Raw genomic sequence first — 23,510 nt, 5'->3', positions numbered from 1 at the left:
CAAATTGCACCATCCGTCACCAACTCAATGAAAGGGGGTTCTATGGTAGGAGACCCAGGAGGACCCCACTGCTGAGAGAGAGACAAAAGAAAGCCGGACTGGAGTTTTCCAAAACACACCTGAACAAGCCAAAATCCTTCTGGGAGAATGTCCTGTGGACCGATGAGACAAATTAGAGCTTTTTGGTAAAGCACATCATCTCTATATTTACAGAAAACAAAATGAAGCCTTCAAAGAAAAGAACACATTCCCTATAGTCAAACATGGAGGAGGTTCAGTGATGTTTTGGGGTTGCTATGCTGCCTCTGGCACTGGGTGCCTTGAATGTGTGCATGGCATCATGAAATCAGGAGATTACCAAGGCATTTTGGAGCGCAATGTTCAACCCAGTGTCAGAAAGCTGGGTCTCCGTCGAAGGTCATGCATCTTGCAACAGGACAATGACCCCAAACGCACTTCAAAAAGTAGCCAGGAATGGTTCAAGACAAAACGCTGGACTGTTCTGAAATATTTTTGGCCATGACTGTACAACAGGTCGTGATCCCCACATACTTATTAGGGGAAGTATATCGTATTTCCTCCAATACACACCCTGAGCACTGAAGGGGACATCCTGTATTTGTGGTGGTTTCTAATGTTCGCATCTTTTGGCAAACTTCTATTTTTCTTTGCACATTGAAGTAATTTATCGCATCCACGTACTTATTCATACCGCATGAAGTCAATGGAATCATCTCTATCATACATTGGCTCATTATTCATGACACATTCAACAGACTCTTCCTGTAAATTAACCTTTCCACCTTGCCTAGGCTTTGCTTCACTCACAGGTTTATGAAAAGACAGCATGTTGCACTTTACAAACATATCGCATGTCTATCTGTGAGTCTCAATGAGCATGTAAAATGAAATCAAAGCGGAAAAAGGATATTTTCTAACACGGTCTGTGGTTATTTTTTATTCTTATTATTTTTTGTTGTTCCAAGCAAATCGATTACTTGCTTTCTAATTGTACCATTTTTCTCTATGACAGCATGAACCCTTTAGAATAAAGCGTCACGGACAGATGGACAGACAGACGTATGCTCCTTCTGGTAATAAACACAAGTAGAATGAAAATACAAATAGTTTGCAGTGATTTTTTTTTCTTAACCCTAATAACCGCCTCAGGACCTTAATTTTTTTTCAAACCTCTCTTAGGGTTTTCAAAATTATTGGAGCGGGTGCTTATTGGAGAAATACAGTAATTATGCATGCACAGTCAATAGGGGGATTTATTGTTTATTGTTTTAAATAACATTTATTGTTATTTTGAAAAACGCTTCTGTATACCGCCCTTGAGGCTTGGGCCACCGTCTACAATTCCAATAAAAGAGACATAATTACTCTTTTATGGGAAATGTTTTTTGTTTGTTTTATCCTCAAAAATAGACCTGTGAACACACATTTGTGTTGAAAGATTGGCCTTTAGAAACTACCCTTAGGAAGGGGGACACACATCAGTACAAATACGCAAACACACAAACTGACATTGTGTTATATATGGCAGATAACTGTAAGAAATATAATGAGTAACAGATGTAGCTTCAAGGACGATCTTTATGCAGACAAGCTTTTGGCCAAATAGGCCTTCTTCCCGGTCTACAAGAACAGCAGGCATGCATATAAGACAATGGCAAGATATTGATACATAAATAAAATATATACAACTAGAACGGCACTTGGGAGAGTGCATACCTCCGCCAGGCTGAACAGTTTGTTTTGTATCCCAATAATAGGCTGGATCTGGATTCAGACCTGAACCAAAATCTAATCGGCTTGTTCTTGTCACCTAACCAATTTATCCACCTTGTTTAGTCATGTCATCCATAACTTTTTAAAATATCTTCTTATATATCACTTTTCGCCCGACCCTTCAATGGTGAAGAATCACTTAAAACTTAAATAATTCTCGTATATAATAATATATATATTATTATATACGAGAATTATTTAATTTTTAAGTGATCAGGAAGGGGGACATACATCAGTACAAATACGCAAACACACAAACTGACATTGTGTTATATATGGCAGATAACTGCAAGAAATATAATGAGTAACAGATGTAGCTTCAAGGACGATCTTTATGCAGACAAGCTTTTGGCCAAATAGGCCTTCTTCTCGGTCTACAAGAACAGCAGGCATGCATATAAGACAATGGCAAGATATTGATACATAAATAATTCTCGTATCCGAATCCATATTCAGATCTTCACCAAAATAAAATTGATTAGTCCTTGTCACACACACAACCTGTCCACCAAGTTTCGTCCAAATCCGTCCACAACTTTTTGAGATATCCTGCTATATATTGTTTTTGTCCCTATCTCCCCATGTTGAAGAATCACTTTAAAAATTCTAGTAGCCGGATCCGAATGCGGATCTTCACCAAAATCTAATCATTTCGTCCTTGTCACATACGCTACCTCTCTGCCAAATTTCGTCCGAATCCGTCCACATATTTTTGAGATATCCTGTTCACAGACAGACAGACAAACAATCTAGAAATCGGTCAGAGACTAAGGACTTGCCGGAATGTACTTTTTTCAGGGGTGTTGGTTAGAAGGGAATCGGATAATGTTTGACAGAGTTATTAGTAAAAAAAAAAAACAATTTGACCTTGAGTTTGACCTTTCAAGGTCATTCAAGGTCAAAGGTCATGGTGCCAAATGAAATGTCGTATGTGACTTCCAATATGTCAGCAGCAAGTGTATGCATATCTCTTGTACTTTTAGAGTTATAGTGGTTTCAAATACATTTTAAATGAAAACTCGACCCCCCTGACCTTTGACCTTTACCACTTTTCAAAACAAAGCATTTTATCAAGACAGATTTTTTTTTGCTTTTTATTTTGTTTATTTTGTTTTGCTTTTGTTAAAACAAATATGGCGGCCGAACCACGTGACCAATGACGTCATCATTATTTGTTTTCGAAACTAATTTATTCCTAGATTATGCTCAAGAAATTTCATCTTAATGGGATGAAGTTTTGTACTTGTTGAATTATGACGTCAAAATGGAGGCACCCATGACATCATCATTAACATATTTTATTCCCCATGGAGAGTTTTTTACAATGAGCCATGTCTCAATTTTCTCTATTCAGCACTTTCGGAGATATAGAGGTGCAAAGTTTTTCGGTTTTTCCAAGATGGCGGCCAAACCACGTGACCGATTACGTCATCATTATTTGTTTTCTCCACCAGTTTATGCCGACATGGCGCTCAATAAATTGCATCTTGATTGGATGAAGTTTTGTACTTGTCGAATTATGACGTCATAATGGAGGCCTTGGGCCTAGAGAGTTAAAAATTGGGCACAGTCTATTCCAGGGCAAGGCAAATATGTGTGTAAAGTATGGCGATGCTATGTGCAACAATGTCGACGTAGTACTGTGCACAAACAGACAGACAGACAGACAGACAGACAAATGAACAAACCAACATACTTGCCGGAATTTTTTCCAGCAAGTAACAAACAGACAGACAGGGGTGAAAACATAACCTCCAACCACCTTTGGTGGTGGAGGTAAAAAGGAAATAAGAAATTTATTTGCATGCCTGATGTTCTTGTAGACCGGAAAGAAGGCCTCTTTGTCTGAAAGCTTGTATGAATAAAGATCGTCCTGAAGCTATGTTCATTTTTATGTTTGCCAACATAAATGCCATGCTTTGTTTGCCGACAAAGTCGCCGGAGGCATTATGTTTTTCGGTTGTCCGTCCGTCTGTACGAACGTCCGTCCGGGCTAAACCTCGTTTTTCTCAGCAACCATATGTCCGATTGAAACAAAGTTTCAGGGTAGGAGTAACACCCATGCAGAATGTTTTTATGATAATTGTGATGTCATAGGTCACGTGGTATGGCAGCCATCTTTGATTAATAGCAAATAATTAAAAAATTATTTCTCGGAAACCGCTGAATGGAAAAATTTGAAACTTGGCACATTGTCAAGTACTCCCAATGGGGAACAAAAGCATGACCATGATGACATCATCATTGACATGGTGCATGGTATAACCCACCGTTTAGAGGCCATTTTTCCCCGCAAAGCGGGGGTTGGCCTTTTCGGGGACCGTGGTAGTTGTTGTTTTTTGGTCCCCTTTTTGAAGCAATGTTTTACGGCCGGATGCCCTTCCTGACGCCAACCCTTTTTGCCGCCTTCAATGACAAACAGGGAATTACCAGTGAACTGGTACTCAATTAGCCGACCTCGGAAGGATGACAGGCTGAGTCAACCCCCCTGGCGTTAATTCGGCGATCGACCGAGATTCGAACCCAGGATCCTAGGATCCTAAGCCGGCACCCTAGCCGCTAGCCCAACACCAGGGAACACCAGGGATTTGGCATGGTATACCAGCCAAAAATATTCTAATCGAATTCCTTATGCTAAAAATCAGAAATTGCATGCACATGATCTATAACCAAACCATTTATATTGAAATATTAAATTTATGACATCATAGGTCACATGGTTTGGCAGCCATATTGGATTGAAGGAAAATATTAAATAATTATATCTCTGAAACCGCTCACCCTATCGATGCAAAATTTTACAAATATCATCCAACAGCACTGTCGCATATAGTTTGAAAATGATGATGTCATAGGTCACGTGGTTTGGCAGCCATCTTGGATAGAAAAACGAACCTTATCCGATCAACACCAAACTTCACAAACATGATCCCTTACCCATACATATGCAGAGTGATGGCATCTACCCATTGTGGGACTATGCAGAGGCATATTGGCGACACAGTCGCATTGTTCTAGTTTTTTTACTAAATTTATTTCTTCCGGTTATCTATTTTATGCAAATGAGGCACCCTACTCATATTGTGGAGTTTCTGCTATTTATTACAGTTAAATACATACATATATATATATATATATATGTATATACAAATACATACACAGTGTACAGTCATACCCCGTTTTACGCCATTTCGACTTACGTCAAATCCGACTTTACGCCACTCTTCTAGAGTAAATTTCAGTTCAGCGAACGTCATTATGTGCGACTTCACGTCACTCCTACATCATCATCTCCTTTATCTCGAAGGAGGAGAAGACCATGCCAGGCTACAAAGTCGCGAAGGAGCGGCTAACGCTAATGCTTGGGGGGTAATTGCACCGGCGACTTCAAGCTGAAGCCGCTCTTGGTGTATCTTGGTGTATCATGTGTGTGAGTATGAGGATGAGCTTTAGGCACAAATGACGAATTGAATGAGGATCTTTGGAATGAACTTGGTGAAATGAGGCATTGGTCGAGAATGGTTGTGTGTGTGAGAATCTGGTTATCGTTGAACTTGGTGAAATGAGGCAATGGTCTGGGATGACCGGTGAAAGTGTATGAGTGGTGTATTGAGGACATGTGTAATGGTGTTGAGTGATTGACTTGCATGGGGTGCAAGTGGATAAATGGAGAGAATACTTGGTGTGTGGGAATAAATGGTGTGTGGAGTGAGTAGTGTGGATTGAGTGGTGAGGAGTGCATGGTGCGAAGGAGTGGATGGGGGAGGATGGACCCCTTCACGAATACCCGGGGAGGGTAGTTTAAAGTTAGGTAGAGGGAGTAGGTAAATTGTTTGGAAATTGACATCTGTGGTGCAGGGAGTAGCAAGTTGTTGTTGATGCATATCATTGTAAAGAACCGATCGACATGTGCATGTGCACATGTGCATGGATTTGCAAATGCCTGCCTGTACGTCGTCGTTTCTGCATATATCGCATCGTCCAAAAATAAAGAAGCAAGCAACTTCGGCCGCTCGAGGAAAGACAGGGCACGCCTACGACTCGGAGGCGAGCGTCGATCCCCGGGGCGGCCGGGTTCACGGAACCCTGAGCTCGTTCGTTCGTCACAGACGACACGACACGACCACCGGTGGGTGGAACTGCTCGGACACATTGGGTAAAGCACGCCGTGGTGAAGCGGGCCGCGGAGCCACTCGGCACACAAGCCAGCTCACGGTCGACATGTCCGTGCCGGTCATCCCGTTCGAGGAGAAGACCCGACCGATAGAAAACAACGGAGGGACTCCCGACGGGGAGCGGCAAAGATTCAGGGCGAAGCCGCAGCCTCCTCCAGTTATTTACTCTAGTTTTACGAATTACGGTGTTTGTCTTCATTTTAAGGCATTTTTAAGACATTACGCCCGGTTTACGTCAAAAACCGAGTTACGTCACGGCTTATGGAACCAATTAATGACGTAGGCCGGGGTATTACTGTATTTGGTTCCATTCATTGTCCCCTCTATCCTTACAAGTGTCCCGGCCGCTGCCGCTGAAAAGCATCCCCATAGCATGATGTTGCCACCACCACACTTCACAGTAGGAATGGTGTTAGATTGGTGATGAGCTGTGCTGGGTTTCCGCCTGCCATAGTGCTTTGCATTCAGGCCAAAGAGTTCAATTTTCGTTTCATCAGACCACAGAATCATTTACCTCATGCTCTTAGTCTTTCACATGCCTTTCTGCAAACTCCAGGCCTGCTGTCATGTGCTTTTTTCTCAGGAGTGGCTTCCGTCTGGCCAATCTCCCATAAAGCCTCAATTTGTGAATGGCTGTGAAATGACTGTTGTCCTTCTGGCAGGTTCTCCCATCTTAGCCAAGGAACTCTGTAGTTCTGTCAGAGTGGTCATTGGGTTATTGGTAAGATCCCTGCACAAGGTTCTTCTTACCTGGTTGCTCAGTTTGGTCGGACGGTCAGCTCTAGGAAGATTCTGGGTAGTTCCAAATTCATCCAATTCTTAATGATGGAGAGCTCACTGTGGTCTTGGGAAATTTCAAAACTCTAGAAATTGTTTTATACCCTACCCCAGATCTATGCCTCCTCACAATTCTATCTCGGAGTTATACGGACAGTTCCTTGGACTTCATTGTGGAGTTTCTACTCTGACTTGCACTGTCAACTGTGGGACGTTATACAGAAAGGTATGTTTCTTTCTAAATCATTTCCAATCATTCGAATTGGCCACAGGTGGACTCCAATAAAGTTGTCTCCAGGATGAGCAAAGGAAATTGGATGTACCTGAGCTCAATTTGGAGTGTCATAGCAATGGGGTTGAATACTTATTGACTCAAGACATTTCAGCTTTTCATTTTTAGCTTAACTGGACTTTCGTCCGGTGAGCTTATGCGATCAAGCAGTGTCCATAGGTAAGTCAGTGAGTGAGTCAGTGAGTCAGTGAGTGAGTCTGTAAACACTATTCATTATCTCTAAAAAGTCATTATCTCTTGAACCAAACAAACAATTTTGATGAAACTTGGCCACAAGCTGCATATCTGATGCCTATTCAAAGTTTATTGACTGCATCAAAATCTGCGCTCATTAGGTGCGTTTACTTTGGGGGGGTGGGGGGGGGGCATTGTTCTCTTCTAAATAGGTATTTGCTCTCTTCTCCGAAACTACACACACACAATTTCAATGAAAGTTTATCACAACCTTCATCGCCCATGATACCAAAGTTTGTTCACGGCATTAAAAATATCAGTGTCTGAGGGAGTATGTGGGGGGTTTGAGTGACTGCTGTTCCTGATACAGATGAGCTACATGGCCTGCGGTCCTATTTTTTTTTTTTTTTGTAAAACTTTCTAAAAAAAAAAATTCCCACTTTGATACTATGAGGTATTAGGTGTCGATCAGTGACAAACAAATCTCAATTTAATCCATTTCAAATTCAGGCTCTAACAAAACAAAATGTGAAAACATCAAGGGGTGTGAATACTTTCTGAAGGCACTGTATAATGTTGTGGTTTTGAAAATGCACCGCTGGAGGGAGCGCATGCATTTTCACGATAGGAATCCCGAGATAGTTATTTTTAGTGTATGCAAAATTAGACCTTTGCCCATTGTGTAAGGATTCGTTCAGGAAAGGACACATGCATTGTGGTTAATTAGTCTAAGTATTCCCAGTGTGGTGTTTCCCCATTTCCAACTATCTCTTTCCTTCAATCCATTCGGTCCATGCTTCAATCCATTCCCTTTCCTTCAATCCATTCGGTCCATGCTTCAATCCATTCTCTTTCCTTCAATCCATTCGATCCATGCTCCAATCCATTCTCTTTTCTTCAATCCATTCGGTCCATGCTTCAATCCATTCTCTTTCTTTCAATCCATTCGGTCCATGCTTCAATCCATTCTCTTTCCTTCAATCCATTCAGTCCATGCTTCAATCCACTCCCTTTCCTTCAATCCATTCTTTCCTTCAATCCATTCGGTCCATTCGGTCAAGCCTGGTGTTGGCTTAGCGGTTCGGGTGCCGGCTTGGGATCCTAGGATCCTGGGTTCGAATCCCGGTCGATCGCTGAATTAACGCCAGGGGGGTTGACTCAGCATGTCATCCTTCCGAGGTCGGCAAATTGAGTACCAGTTTCGCTGGTAATTCCCTGTGTGTCGCAAGAGGTGAATAACAGGGTTGGCGGCAGGAAGGGCATCCGGCGATAAAACATTGCTTCAAAAAGGGGACCAAGGTGCCCCAAAAAAGCCAACCCCTGCTCTGTGGGGAAAAATGGCCTCGAAAGGTGGTTCATTCGGTCCATGCTTCAACCTACAATTGGTCCGTGTTTCAATCAATTTGGTTCATTTCCACCTCAGGTCCATTTTTTGTTTAGCTCTTCACACGTTCATTATTGATAATTAACCTCTGTCTAAACTCATACCGGCAACCCACATCCCCCATTAGTAACAATGAATTAGCAATAATCATCTGGATCGGCCATCTTACCCTCTTTCCATCTATATTTGTTACACGGAATGCCTTTACAAACATGCCAAATGCAGGAAAAATAAGGAATGGATCTTTCAGGCACACCAAGTACTGCGCCGGGAGCTTGTACACCAAATCATTCGGCACACTCACAGTCCAGGAAGTTGAACGCCAAGTTGTTCAATACGCTTACTGTGCAGAGGAGCATTTGCATGCGAGAGGGGAGAGGGGGGGGGGGGGTCGGGGGGTGTGAGGACGACGTTGAAACCTCTCTCAGTGACAACAGGATTATCCACCGGCTGACCCTTCAGACTCACGCCAATAGAAGAAGGTTGCACGAAGATGGACATGTTCCCATGTGCAGCGATCGTGAAGAAGCCTCGCCCTGCATGGCAATTTTAAATAGCGTAAGGTAGCTTGATTAGGAGGGGTTGCAGTTGTAGCATTGGAGGAGTGGCTGCGGTGGTGGTGAGTTACTGTGGTGAGCAGCTGTGTGATGCCTCAGAATGAACAGGGCCGTGTTGTGTGCGTCATAGTCATGTCCTTACGAGTGCCGCCTGTTTGAGGGTTCACCTGCCGGAACGAGTTACACTTGGTCTGGAGCGAGGCGATGGGAGCGCCAGACGAGGCCGCATTGATGCCATGGAGACTCTGGCGTGTCACACGATGCTAACCGCAATAACACCACATGTTCCTATTCCTGTCACCACCTTAACACTCCAGCATCCATCCTCCCAATCCTTAATCCCCCTAACCCTCTCCCCCGCACCTCGTTATATTATTTTGGTGGAAGCAGCCCTCCCTTGTTGCGTGAGGTAAGCTTGGAGACCTTCCCATCCTCCAGACTGCCGCTTTCTATTATTCTTTTTTTCCTCCCTCTTCTTTGGGAATAAATACTTGTACCATGTCACATTGTACATGTTAGGATGTATAAGAATACTCACTTAGGATAAGTCTGCTCTTTTGATGTCTTTTTACTTCGCACGTTTTTTTCTTTAACTGATACATGCCACTTTTGCCTTTGATTTTGCTTTGGTAAATAAAGAACTGTGAATAAAGTGCTTTTCACCATTGCTTTCTAAATAAATGATGTGAAATAAATAAATAAACGATGAAATGTATATTTTCCAGTTGCTTTGTTCTCGTCCTTTCTTTCATTGATCCGACACAGTGTGTACGTAGTGGATAGCCGGGAGTTCTGACCTACTGTTTCGCTTTGGTAGTGGTTAGCCAGTGTTCACTCATGGTTCGCTCGGCCGTAGTGTTCATTGTAGTTGGAAGAGGGGTGAACGCTGAGGGTGCGGTCCTGAGCTGAGGTCATTATGTCACCAACAGGTAACACTACATAAAGGTGAAAGAACCCTGTTAGACCTAATTATCCCAGCCAACATCCTCAGTTCCTTAACACCGCGCCGGGCCCCGGAGTTATCAGTGGCCTCAGAACCAGAGGTCATGGCACAGGTCCGAGGAACGCCCTCGTGGTAACTTCTGGACCCCAGTGCCGTAACTGTATATATATATATATATGCAACATACAGCTCTTTGATCTTCATTTCAACAATATTGATAGATGAAGGTGATATAATAAAACAAATATCATGAAACATTTACATTTTGTAGTCCATTGTATAATTTAAATAAACATAAATGCAAATTTCGCATGTGGAAAAAGTAAGTACACCCTTGGCTCTAATAGGTGGTATTGCCCCCTTTGGCAGAAACAACCTAAAGTAGGCGTTTCTTATAACTGTCTACCAGTCTCTGACATCGACTGGGAGAAATTTTGCCCACTCCTCCATGCAGAATTCTTTCAGCTGTGCGATGTTTGAGGGGTTTCTTGCATGCACAGCTTGTTTCAAATCCACCCACAACATCTCGATGGGATTTAGATCCGGGCTTTGACTTGGCCATTCCAGAACCCTCCATTTCTTTCTTTTCAGCCATTCCTTGGTGGATTTACTGGTATGTTTAGGGTCATTGTCATGTTGCAAGGTCCACCTTCGGTTGAGCTTCAACTTTCCGACAGATGGCCTCACATTGTCCTCAAGCACCCTCTGGTACAATTAAGAATTCATAGTGGATTCTATGATGGTGAGCTGCCCAGGCCCTGATGCAGCAAAGCTGCCCCAAACCATAATATTTCCACCACCATGCTTTACAATTGGTATCAGGTTGTTGTGGTCAAATGCTGTCTTTTGTTTTCACCAAACATGTCTTCTGGTACTGTGGCCAAATAGCTCTACCTTTGACTCATCTGTCCAGAGCACATTGTTCCAGAAGTGCTGGTCTTTGCGGAGGTGTTCATTGGCAAACTTTAGTCTTGCCCTGATGTTCTTTCTGGACAGCAAAGGTTTCCTCCTGGCACACCTCCCATGTAGATCAAATTTGTGCAGCCTCTTTCTAATGGTAGACTGGTGCACTTTGACATCAACAGTGGCAAGAGCTACCTGTAGGTCCCGTGATAACATTCTGGGGTTCTTAGAGACTTCTTTCAGCATCTTGCGGTCTGCTCTCGGGCAGAACTTGCTGGGGCGGCCTGGCCTGAACAAGTTGGCAGTTGTTTGGAATCTTCTCCACTTGTAGATGATCTTCCGGACAGTCGAATGATTGATTTCAAATTGTTTGGAGGTCTTTTTAAATCCCTTCCCAGACTCGTAGGCATCTATAACCTTCTTTCTGAAGGCCTCAGAGAGCTCTTTTGATCTCGGCATGGTGACGCCGCACACTTCAACAACAAAGAGCAAACCAAACTAAATGTCTGAGGTTTAAATAAGACAGGTTCCTCCAAGATCCTCTCTAACGATGTTCTAATCATTTGCACCTGAGCTGGTGCACCTGATTCTAATTTTAGTATTTGAAGTAGTGATAAATGTAGGGGTGTACTTACTTTTTCCACATGCGAAATTTGCATTTATGTTTATTTAAAATATACAATGGACTACAAAATGTAAATGTTTCATGACATTTGTTTTGTTATATCACCTTTATCTATCAATATTGTTGAAATGAAGATCAAATAACTGTATGTTGAAATATGTTGAAAAAGTCAAAACTTTACATGGGGTGAACTTACTTTTTCACGTGACTGTACATACACATATTATACATATACATATATATATATACATATACATATACATACACATATTATACTTTTTTTTTTTTAAACCACCTTTAGAGGCCATTTTTCCCCGCAAAGCGGGGGTTGGCCTTTTTCGGGCACCGTGGTTGTATACATGTACATATATATATACATATACATATATACATACACATATTATACATATACATATACATATCCATATATCCATATACATACACATATTATACATATACATGTACATATATATATACATACACATATACATACATATACATACAGATATATACATATACATATACATATACATATACATAAACATAAACATATACATATATAGATATACATATAGATATACATATAGATATACATATACATATTATGTATATATATGTATGTATATATATATATATATATATATATATACATATATATATATATATATATATATATATACATATATATATATACTGTATATATATATATATATATATATAGTTTCTGTCTGGTTTCCCATGTCTTCTCCCTCTCACCGCTTCATGCATCCTAACCAAACTTCATAGGCATAATTAACAATGTCTTACAATTCTGTTTATTCCAACTAATTTACTTCCCACTTTTATTCCATTTGGCGCATTCAAAAGTAGACGATTGTCAAAGTATTCACTATGACAGATTGTGTTTGGGTGGGCCGCACTTCAAGCCATCACAGGACTATCACTATCAGCATCGAACCTCAACAAAAGACCGTATCATTTAAGAATATTTACAATCTAACGGCAACATTTGGATATACCAGGATCTTTGTAATCCCAAAGTCAAGAAGCAAACCTACCAGCTCAGAGGCAAACATATTAGTCTATGAGGTTTGAGAAAAAATATATATGTAGAAAAAAGACCTTCGACTATTCAACTTTTAATCAAACACATATGAGACAAAGCACAGAAATTTGCTACTTGGCAGAAACGTGGCGCATGTGTAAGATTTGATACAGGTTAATTGTGGGTTAAGAATTACGAGTTGAAAAAGCTTGATATAAACTTTAGATTGACACCAAAAGTTAGGTAGTTCAGTAAGGAGAAATAAACAAAATTTCACTTTTGTGTGAGCATTGCATTGATAACAGCTTTGCGCATTTCAAAAGTAGAAAAACAACGAGGTGAAAGAAAGTTCTTACCACTGTGAATACGAAAATGCTCCTTGAGGTGGTGTTTGTACTTGAATGCTTTGCTGCACACAGAACAACGAAATTTGCGGCTCTCATTCTGTCCCTGTAACCAAAGATAAAACACATCGATCAATGATCACCAGCCCAAAAAGTGCATTATACATCACAATCATCATTATACACAACCTGCATCTACTAGAAATGGATGAGTTGTGCATGTGTGTGTGAGTGTGAGAGGTATGTTTTTGTGGTGTTCTACTGGAGCTTTCTGATGTGGAATGTGATACACCAAAATGACCACTATGATCTCCTGTGTTGATTAGGCAAATTAACTATAAATAATCCGGAGGAATTCCAATGTTTCTATACGTGCGCCATGTAAAGATGTATAGAGCAGTTTAATAGGTCCTTCCATGGTATGACATTGTAATTACAAAATAAATAACAAAAACAATGATAACATTGTAACAAAGCATTTATTAAGTCATACTAATAATAATAACAATAATAATAGCAGTATCATCTGGCAATAATAATAACGAACATATAATCCCCCTCCTCCCCCACCTCCCTACACCCTGGCCCGAGCACCTCTGGGTAGGCAGGTGTGCTACAAGACCATGAAGACCAACAACAATTTGGTTCAATGGACCAACAGGCCCACTGGTGACATAAGAATATGAATATTTCTCCATGAGAATCCAAAATATCCCATTTGCCAGTACAGACCCAAATGTACTATTTTAACCTCTCGTTCTCTGAAATCAAGTCTTCTTCTTCTTCTTTCGTATGCAGCACAAGGGCAGTATCATTAGCCCTCTGTAGGTTAGGACAGGTATTTGGCATTTGTTCAAGGTTCCATTGATAGCTCGTCTACTCTTAGCGACACCGTGGGATCTTTAATGTCCACCAACTATGCTGGCAGACGAGACTGCCAGTTTAACGTCCATCCGAGGGACGGTACACACATTGATGGATCACTTACAAAGACTTATTTTCACATAACCATACATCCTCCTCTTCTTCAATTCATAACAAGCCATTCCACAACTCAAAATATTTCACGATTTACATTGTGGCCATTCTTCTATAGTGGATTTCTGTATTCCTGCTAGGTATGGCATTTAAGAGAAGGCCTATGTGCCAGCTTGCTGGATTACCTATTATGATATACTACTGGTACCATGAATATTTTATTTCATGATTTATTGGGTGGTGAGGATTTTTTCCTGGCTGATATTGACATTATTAATAACATGAACGTTACAGACCAACATGACATGACAACATCCCGATAATAAGTGGCTGAAAATCCATGTTCCATGCCTGGGCAGCAGCACGCGGAGCCGTTGTGATGTGGCGGTGCAGCTGCACACGGCTGTTGCAAGTGCTGCTGCATAGTGAGCAGTCGTCGGACTGTACGTGCCGATACTTCACGTGGTCCTTAAGCGAAGCAAGGCGTTTGTAGCCGCGTTCGCAGTATGGACATGAGAGGATACGTGGAAAACTATCCGTCTCACAGGGTAGCTCTGCAGGGAAGGGAGGTGAGCAATGAGTGGGGAAAGAGGTGGGCAAGACGAAGAGCAGTTATGTGGAAAGATCAGTGAGGAAAAGCAGTGAATGGTAGGTAGAAAACAGTGAATAAAGTAATGAGGGAATGTGACAGAGTGGCAGAAGAAGTGGAACTGTTAAAATGTAAACAAGTCAGGAGACGACGATGGTTCACGAGCAAGTGGTATTCAATGACAAAGGTCAAAACTGACATTGAAAATATATAAATAGGAATGTATTATCTGTTATGAGACTAGTTAGCTACACAATACCGAAAATTCGGTTCGATTCCGACAACTTTGAAAATTTGACCTTTGTGACCTTGAAATGTCAAAACGAAGGTTACTGACCTTGAAATGAGATAGAAAATAATGTATAATCAGTTATGAGGTTAGTTAGCTACACCATACCGAAAATTCGGTTCGATTCCGACAACTTTGAAAATTTGACCTTTGTGACCTTGAAATGTCAAAACGAAGGTTACTGACCTTGAAATGAGATAGAAAGTAATGTATAATCAGTTATGAGGTTAGTTAGCTACACTACCGAAAATTTGGTTCGATTCCGACAACTTTGAAAATTTGACCTTTGTGACCTTCAAAGGTCAAAGATTCTGAAATTTGTTGGAAAACTTGTATTTCATGATGTATGTGATAACATAAGATCATGTACGACATTTCACCCTATCAGGAAGCGAACAATGTAATAAAACCATCAAAAATCGACTTTTCTAAATTTTGTGACCTTGTGACCTTGACCTTGGGGCGAAAATGAAAAATCGAGCTCCGTGGGGCTAGACAACATGGCATTGGCCTAACCAAATACCGAAACCCCTGTCAGATTCCACCAAACCCCTCGGAGAAGATGTAGCTTGAACTCAATTACCCCCGAAAAAGACATCTTTTTTGGGCATAGCTCCGCCCACAATGCGCGCGATACGCCCACTCTAGGCAGGACACAACTAGATCATGATATCAACCTCCCACCCAAGTTTCATCAAGATCGGATGATATCATCGGGTAGTTATGCTGCGGACAGACAGACAGACAGACACCCATGACGAATATAGTGGTCACTCTGTTTGATAACTCGTGAACCAATAGAAAAACTGATAAGTAATATTAAAAACATGAATTGCCAGAACTAAAGATAGTAGGGTGCCAGAGAGTGAGGGGTCAGAGGATTATTGTGAAAAGGTATTGTGTGGTGACTGAGAAAATAAGTAAACATGCTCCGACATAACTCATAGGAATGAAAACAATCTGAATGAAAGAGCATATAAGCATCCAGAGCCTCGCAGGGGATTACAGGAAATCTGAGAACCAGTGGGGACTCACTTCCTCAATGACTGATACGCAGAATTCTTCAGGAACGGATGTGGTTCAGGGAGAATGGATGAACAATCCCTGAGGGGAATGGTTCTCTCAAAATATAATTGTCTATTTTCCCTTTTAATATTTTGATATAATTCCCTTTATTAGTCCCCTACAGGTTTCACCAGAGGGGACGATGGACTTGCTTTCCGTTTGTCTGTCCGTCTGTCTATCTATCTGTCTTCAGACTTTTTTTCCCACACCGTTTAACATGTCAAATACAACCTGGTACATGGCTTTATTATGATAAGTTACAGAACAAGTTCGAGTTTTGGGGCATTTAGTCCATTTTTCACAGTTATGGCCTTTTTGGACTTAGAGCATATCACATTGGTAGGGGACATGTATTGCAAAGCAATTCTCGCTCTTATTTAATATCAAATATAATTCCCTTTCAACATTTTGATATTAAAAATTCAGATTCGATTAAAAATTCTGTCTCTAACTTGGATTAGATTAAAAATACACTTGAATAATTTAGCACAAAATTTATAACACTATTTGATTGCTGCGTAAAGCTGCATGTCCGTGACGTAATACTTAAGCACCTTGAATGCATGATATAGATTGCTGTATATTATCTCGAACTTCGACATGATGCACATACAAGGTACAATTTCAACTTATGGTTAAATTAGACAACTTTGTCAAACCATGCCTATGGCTGGGGAGGGGTGGGAGTGTGGGGAGGCGTGCTCACCGAGCCCCTAAGCTTTGCAGTATACATCAAACCATGGGTGGTTCGGGCAAACACGCACTAAGGAACAGGCACAGACAAACTTGAGATAATCCACATTCAAGGTAAAAAAGTAACTTCTGGTTAAATTGTATGTAAAGATGATGAGCCAACTTTGTCAAACTGTGCCTTTGGCCACTTGGTGGCGCCATATTAAAATTGATCTGCATGAGGACTCACTGGTTGACATACACGAACACAGACTGAATACTAGAACGGCACTCGGTGGAGCGCATACCTCCGCCAGGCTGAACAGTTTATGTTTTGTATCCCACTGATAGGTGGGATCTGGATTCGGACCTGAACCAAAATAGAATCAATTGTTTTTGTCACCAAACCAACTCATTCACCTAGTTTTATCAAAATCTGTCCACAACCTTTTGAAATATCATGCTATATATCGTTTTTGGTCCTATCATGCAAATGGGAAGAATAACTTTAAATAAAAAATTATCGTATCTGGATCCGAGGGGGGAGGGGAGGGGGGAAGGGGGGAGGGGGTAGGGGGGAAGGGGGGAGGGGGGAGGGGGGAAGAGGGGAAGAGGAGGGGGGGGAAGGGGGAGGGGAAGGGGAGGGGAGAGGAGGGGGAAGGGGGGAGGGGAGGGGAGGGGGAGGAGGGGGCAGGGGAGGGAAGAGGGGGATGGGGAGGGATGAGGAATGGGAGGGTGAGGGATGGGAGGGGGGGAGAGGGTGTGGAAGGGGGAGGGCGGAGGGGGAGGGGGTTGGAGGGGGAGGGGAGGGGGAGAGGGAGGGGGAACCCGCAGAAGTACCCGGCATTGCTGGGCGGGGGAGGGGAGGAGGGAGGGGAGGGAGGGGAACGGGGGGGGAGGGGAGAAGAGGGGGGGAGGGGAGAAGGGTGGGGGAGGGGAGGGGGAAAAGGGAGGGGGAGGGGAGAAGGGGAGGGGTAGGGTGGAGGGGGAAGGGAGGGAGGAGGGGGAAGGGGGAGGGAGGCAGAGGGGGAGGGGGAGGGGGGAAAGGGAGGGGGAGGGGAGGGGAGAAGGGGAGGGGGAGGGGGAAAATGGAGGGGGCGGGGGAGGGGGGAAATGGACGGGGAGGGGGGAATGGAGGGAGGAGGGGAGGAAATGGAGGGGAGGGGAGAAGGGGAGGGTAGGAGTGAAGGGGGTAGGCTGGAGGGGGAAGGGAAGGGGGACGGCGGGGGAGGGAGAAGGGGGAGGGGGAGGGAAGGGGATGGCCAGTCAACAATGACGTTGCAGTTCTCATGGTCAGAGAGCAGCACAACAATCGGACATAGTCCTGCATATTCGCAACAGCACGAAGCGGATTTTGGAGCCTCACCGATCCTGTGACGTCCTCCAGTACCGGCGTTGCCGGGCGGGGGAAGGGAGACCCGTACATTCCCAACCCGTACATTCGCCCTCTCGACTCAAGCTCACTCGGACAAAAGCCTCGCACAAATTACACCGTGAAGCCCCAATGGTCATATCTATGCCACAAATCACGGGCGCACTGAATTGAAAATATATAGAACGCTCATACTCCGTGAAAAGTGAAGCCGCCGTGTCACCATCTTGGTCAGCATGACTCGACCAACTCGCTTCGCGGATCTCGTTTTGTGCGGCAATAAACTGCTCCAATCGGTTACGGAAGGGTTGTGGAAAGACGTTTCACAGCTGTTTCAAAGACATTTAATTCATATCGCACAAAATCGATACAAAACACGATCGCATAAAAGGTGAAAAAACGTGTGACGTGTGACGGGATGGAACATCACGTGATCGCTCTGAGCGAATCAGTCTGGCGGTGGGAATGGAACATCAGGTGATCGCTCTGAGCGAATCAGCGAACTGCTCTGGAACCGGCTGAGATTAGCGGGTACTTCGCTGAAATGCGCTGAGGTAAATATGAATAAAAAATATGGATCGTCAAATATTTTGAGTTCGGCCATGTTCGTCCCAGGCTCAATGGCCATGTCTATGTCAAATATCAAGCACATAAGCCTCTCCGTTTAGGAGTCTATCGGTAACATTACACACACACACACACACACAAACTGTGTTTTATATATATATATATATATATATATATATATATATATATATATTGCCTGAGCGTTGTTCTCTAAGCAAAAGTTTCTACTATTTCTCACAGTTATATATATATATATATATATATATATATATATATATATATATATATATATTGTTGCGAATATGGAATTTGGCCTCCATATCCGCTTGTAAATATTCCCCTATTTTCTCCAATACTCCCCAACTTTCCCCAATCCCCCATTCCCTAGTCCCATTGCATGTAAATAACAATCAGTAGAGCCGACCTTCCCCTTATTCCCCCATTAAATGTCGTGCCCAGGTCCACCGCACCACACGTAGACAACTTTCGGACATCTTCCTAGTTATTCTTATTCTATGTCAGTTAAGGCCTCGTTTCCATTAATTATGACTCTTCGTTGCACCAGAATGTGATTATATGGCATCAGTAGTGAGTTTAGGACCTTTCCCATACCTCCTCCCATCTTCTTCCCCAAACAACAACAATAACAACAACTACAACAACAATTACAACTACAACTACGACAACAACAACAGAGGGGCGGGGAGTGTGCGTCCTCACACCGGCTCGGTTACCCGCCATGACCATGCGCTCCACGGCGTTACCCCGAAGGGGCTGGCTGTCAGCTCCTCGTCAGGGGCGGAGCCAGTAACCCCCCCACGCACCCAATGAGAAGCAACGTGCCGATTCCATCTGGGGCGGAGCTAACGAGCCGAGGGCGTGTCACTCCCCGCCGGATATACGCGGCCCCGCGCCGGATGTGACGTGAGATGCGCCCCCAGCCTGGAGAGAGAAGTCGCCACCCCTCGAGCGCTGCAATACCTCCACCGCATCTCTTAAACTGGACCGTACGTGATCCTGCCCTGAGCCCAGGTGCACCTGGAGCGATCGCTACCCGCTTGTCCTTTCCATCAATCCCCGTGTGAGTGAGCCTTGTCCCGTTTATCTGTCGTCCGTTGGGGTTAATATAAGTGTGTTTAAGTGCCCACCTTCCTATGTTTCCCTCTTGTCCCTGTAATCTAAACCTTCCGCATTATTGTAATAACAACCTTTGAGAACCGTATCCCTGGTGTCGTGTCGTATTAATTCCAGCCGTGTGTCTTCTTTTTCCTTCATTGGTCTAGCATAGCGCGATTAGTCAACCCCGGGTGCAATCGGGGTAACTTGTACGGATACGGCGGCCATCCCGCTCGGCCCACCATACCATCAAAGTCGTATCTGTAACAATTGGTGTCGAGGAGTGGAATTCGAACCCGGGACTAAATTAGTTAGGCCCAAATTTTGGGAGGGAAAATCGAGCCGGAGCGCGTACGGCGCTCGACCGAATCGATTCGGAGCGCGTTTCCCGCGCGAAATTATAACGGCGAAATTTGAATTTGTTTTACGAAAATAAAAAATAAAAACCGAATTTTGAAAGTCGCGCTATGGCGGATCAAGACAGCTGGGGTCCGGTAAAGGAGAGTGAGGTAGGGTCGATCCAGGACCAAAATGAGGGACAGGAGGAGAGCGAAGCAGTGAGGGCGGCAGGTTCGCAAAATAGCGCCGTCACGCACGAAGAAGCGGGCGCGCAAAATGGCGCCTCGCTGATCACCGCGCCAGCGACCGTGGCAGCGCCCCCGATGGATTGGGGCCTTTTTTTTATACAAATGAAGGCCCTTATGGCCCAGAATAGTGAGCGATTGGAGGGCCGGATGGATGCTCAGGGTGAGCGATTGGAGGACCAAATGGGGGTAATGGGGAACCGGATGGATGCTCAGGGTGAGCGATTGGAGGGCCAAATGAGGGGTACCGGTGAGGGATTAGAAAAGAAATTTGAGGGGTTAGACAACGGGATAAAAGAAGTAAAGAATGGGTTAACGGGGGTAGAAAACAGAATGGCCGCTCAAGAGAATCAGATAGAGGGAGTGAAACATGGGTTAACGGGGGTAGAAAACAGAATGGCCGCTCAAGAGAATCAAATAGAGGGAGTGAAAAATGGGTTAGAGGGGTTAGAAAACAGTATGGAAGGCAAATTGAGGGACATGAGGGACCAAGCGGAAAGGGAAGTTAAACAAATGGAGCAGCAGATAGAGGGGGTCAGAATGGGGGTAGAAACCAAACTGGATGCTCACAGGGAGGAAATGGAGCAGATGAGGGTGGCATCTGGGCAGGAGATGCAAGTGATGGGAGAGGAGATCAGAAGAGGAGTGAGTGAGGAGGTCGGAGGAGTGCGCGAGGAGGTGAGGCACTGTGAGGAGCACATGGAAAAGGAGGTGAGAAAGGGGACTGTAAAGTTACAAGGGGGCATAGAGGACCTGACGCAGGAGGTGGAACAGCTGACGGAGGGACAAAAAGAACTAACGGAGCAGGTTCAAAGGAACACTGCGGTATTAGGAGGGTTAAAAGCGACACAAAACGACATAAAAAACGACTTGATAGCGACAAAGAGGGAATGTCAGATGGTACGTGAGGGACTGACAACGAGGTTGGACGAGGTGATAGAGGTAATGGAGACGAAGGACCGGCAGGTGAGGACGCACCTGGAAACGGTCAAGGTAGCCTTGGAGGACGAGCTTGAGGAGACGTACCGGGGAATGAAAGAGGTGAAGCAGAAACTAGAAGAAGTGGAAGAAGGGATGAGCGAAATTAAGAAGCGACGGAGAGGGGATAAGAAAGAAATAAAAGAGGAGATAAAAGAATTGGTCCAAAGTCTGTGTTTGGATCGTAATGATGTGCTCATTAACCGGATGAGGGATTCGCAGGTGATGGAGGAGAAGCGAAGAGGAAGAGGACCCGGTGTAAGTGGTGACCAATATGGTCGTGCGTATGATGCGCCAGGGGATTTAAGGAGCTTGGGGGTCGAGATGGACCCGGGTGTTCGTGAGAGGCCGTTGGTGAAGTGTGCGACAGGTCTGGTGTGCGAAAGAGGAGGTGTGCAAGAAAGTCCGACTCTGGGGTGTGTGAGGAAAAAGTGCGTGCCAAGGAGTGAGTGTGCTGGCGAGAGTGAGTCGGTCGTAGCGCGTGTGCGAGGGAGCACATGGAAGCGTGGTGTGGTGAGTGTTACAGAGGGTGTGACGGGAGAGTGTGCGCAGGAGTGTGCGCGAGAAAGGTGTGTGACGGACAGGTGCATGAGGAGAGAGTGCGCTGTCAGAAGTAAGGAAGAGTGTCCACCTGTGGTGAGTGTTACAGAGGGTGTGACGGGAGAGTGTGCGCAGGAGTGTGCGCGAGAAAGGTGTGTGACGGACAGGTGCATGAGGAGAGAGTGCGCTGTCAGAAGTAAGGAAGAGTGTCCACCTGTGGTGAATGTTACAGAGGGTGTAACGGGAGAGTGTGCGCGAGAAAGGTGTGTGACGGACAGGTGCATGGGGAAAGAGTGTGCTGTCAAGAGTAAGGGTGAGTGCGTTGTCAAGAATGGAGGTGAGAGTAGTGAGAGTGACATGGAGCGTGAGTTAGTTGTGACAGGTGAGCGAGGATGTACACCTGGAATAGAAGGATGCACACCTGGAATGGTAGAGCGTGAGTGGGAATGCACGCTGGAGTTGGTGGTGAGGCACATGGTTGGGTGTGCGAATGAGGGCACACCTGTGATTGTCACAGAGGAGGTGACCAAGGAGGGGGCGCGAAGAGGTGTTTTGGTGAGGTGTGCTACGAACGAATGTGTGCCAAAATGTTCGGTGGTCAGGTGTGTGACCAAGGCTGTGAGTGGAATGGGTGTACCTGGGTGTGTAAGGAAAGGTACGAGGAGAATGGGAACGGCTGCATGTATGAGCACGAAAGGGGTAGCGTATGCATGTAAGCCTGCAGGCGAGGCGTCGACGATAACCGGGTCAAAGGTTAGGTCGACTTTTAGCCGAATCGGGCCCTCGGTGCGGGCCGGGCTTCGCGTGCCGCGAGAACCAGCGGAGATCCGAGCCACGGCGGGTTCGAAAGGACCGCCGTGCGCGATCCACGCTGGGCCTCGCGTGGAGCGGCCGCGTCCGGGCTCCACTAGGCGGAGCTGGCAGCCCGATAGGAAGGGTCGTTATGGCGACCACGTTTTGTTGAGACGTGCCGGCAGGTCGAGATCGGGACATTGGATGGCTCCACGCCGAGGTGATGCGTGGGATCTCGGCCCGGGTAAGCCCCCGTCCCTGCACCGAGTGCCGGACGCATCCAGCCGCTGGCACAAAACAACCAGCATCCATTGCTTGGCTTTACGAAGCCGGGCTTTGGACAGGGATTGGCGCACCGAGAGGTATTAGTGAGTCGACTGGGTGATGAGGTTAGTGTTTTGGCCCCAAAATTAGAGAAAAACAAAATTTGATGATTGGCAAAGGATTGGCAGAGTGATGATTGGTAATGGTACAGTGATTGGCAGATGATTGGCAAATTTTTGATTTGTTGAAATTTGATGTGCAAAATTGGTAGTGAGAGACCCCCGATGTGGTGGGATGGCATCCCTGCCACCCTTCCCATGTGGGGGGCAAAGGAGCTATAGTTTATGGGGTGTATGGCAGTGAAAACTAGCCCGGGTGGGTTAGGTTATATTGATAGGGCCCTAGAAGATGACATTAGGTAACGTTAAGTTTAGTTAGTGACTGATACCTGTAGTGGGGACGCAGGTAGATTAGTATGGATGATAATGACGTGGGAGCGCAATAGTTTAAAGGGACGACTGGGAAGCGCAAGTTTCAGAAGGGAGTAGTTAGCTGAGATGATGCCGTGTTTGTGAGAATTGAACAGGTGTGATTGCACAGGTGTGCAACTGGACAGGTGTGTGGAGCAGTGTATGAGTAGTGAGTGTTGTGGATCAGCGCGAATGCGCTTGGGGAGAGAAGGGTGCCGGTG

The 23,510-nt window shown here is 44.6% G+C and overlaps 1 protein-coding gene across 3 annotated transcripts in view; it reads right to left on the bottom strand.

Annotated features, from left to right (window-relative positions):
• LOC137418823 (zinc finger E-box-binding homeobox 1) overlaps positions 1-23,510 on the bottom strand; it is a 139,153-nt gene that overhangs the window by 56,614 nt on the left and 59,029 nt on the right. For all 3 annotated transcript variants that reach the window (XR_013620948.1, XM_068104958.2, XM_068104959.2), the window contains exons 5-6: positions 14,343-14,545; positions 13,026-13,119 (exon numbers count right to left, since the gene is read on the bottom strand). Coding sequence is in view for 2 of the 3 variants with exons in the window: in XM_068104958.2 (XP_067961059.1) it covers positions 13,026-13,119; positions 14,343-14,545 (297 nt within the window). In the remaining variant the exon portion in view is untranslated. The remainder of the gene's footprint in view (positions 1-13,025; positions 13,120-14,342; positions 14,546-23,510) is intronic.

The sequence above is a fragment of the Myxine glutinosa genome, chromosome 12 (assembly GCF_964187855.1).
Source record: "Myxine glutinosa chromosome 12, kmMyxGlut1.1, whole genome shotgun sequence".
Lineage (NCBI taxonomy): Eukaryota > Metazoa > Chordata > Myxini > Myxiniformes > Myxinidae > Myxine > Myxine glutinosa.
The sequence above is the reverse complement of the archived record's forward strand: the minus strand, read 5'-3'. Positions and strand labels throughout refer to the sequence as shown.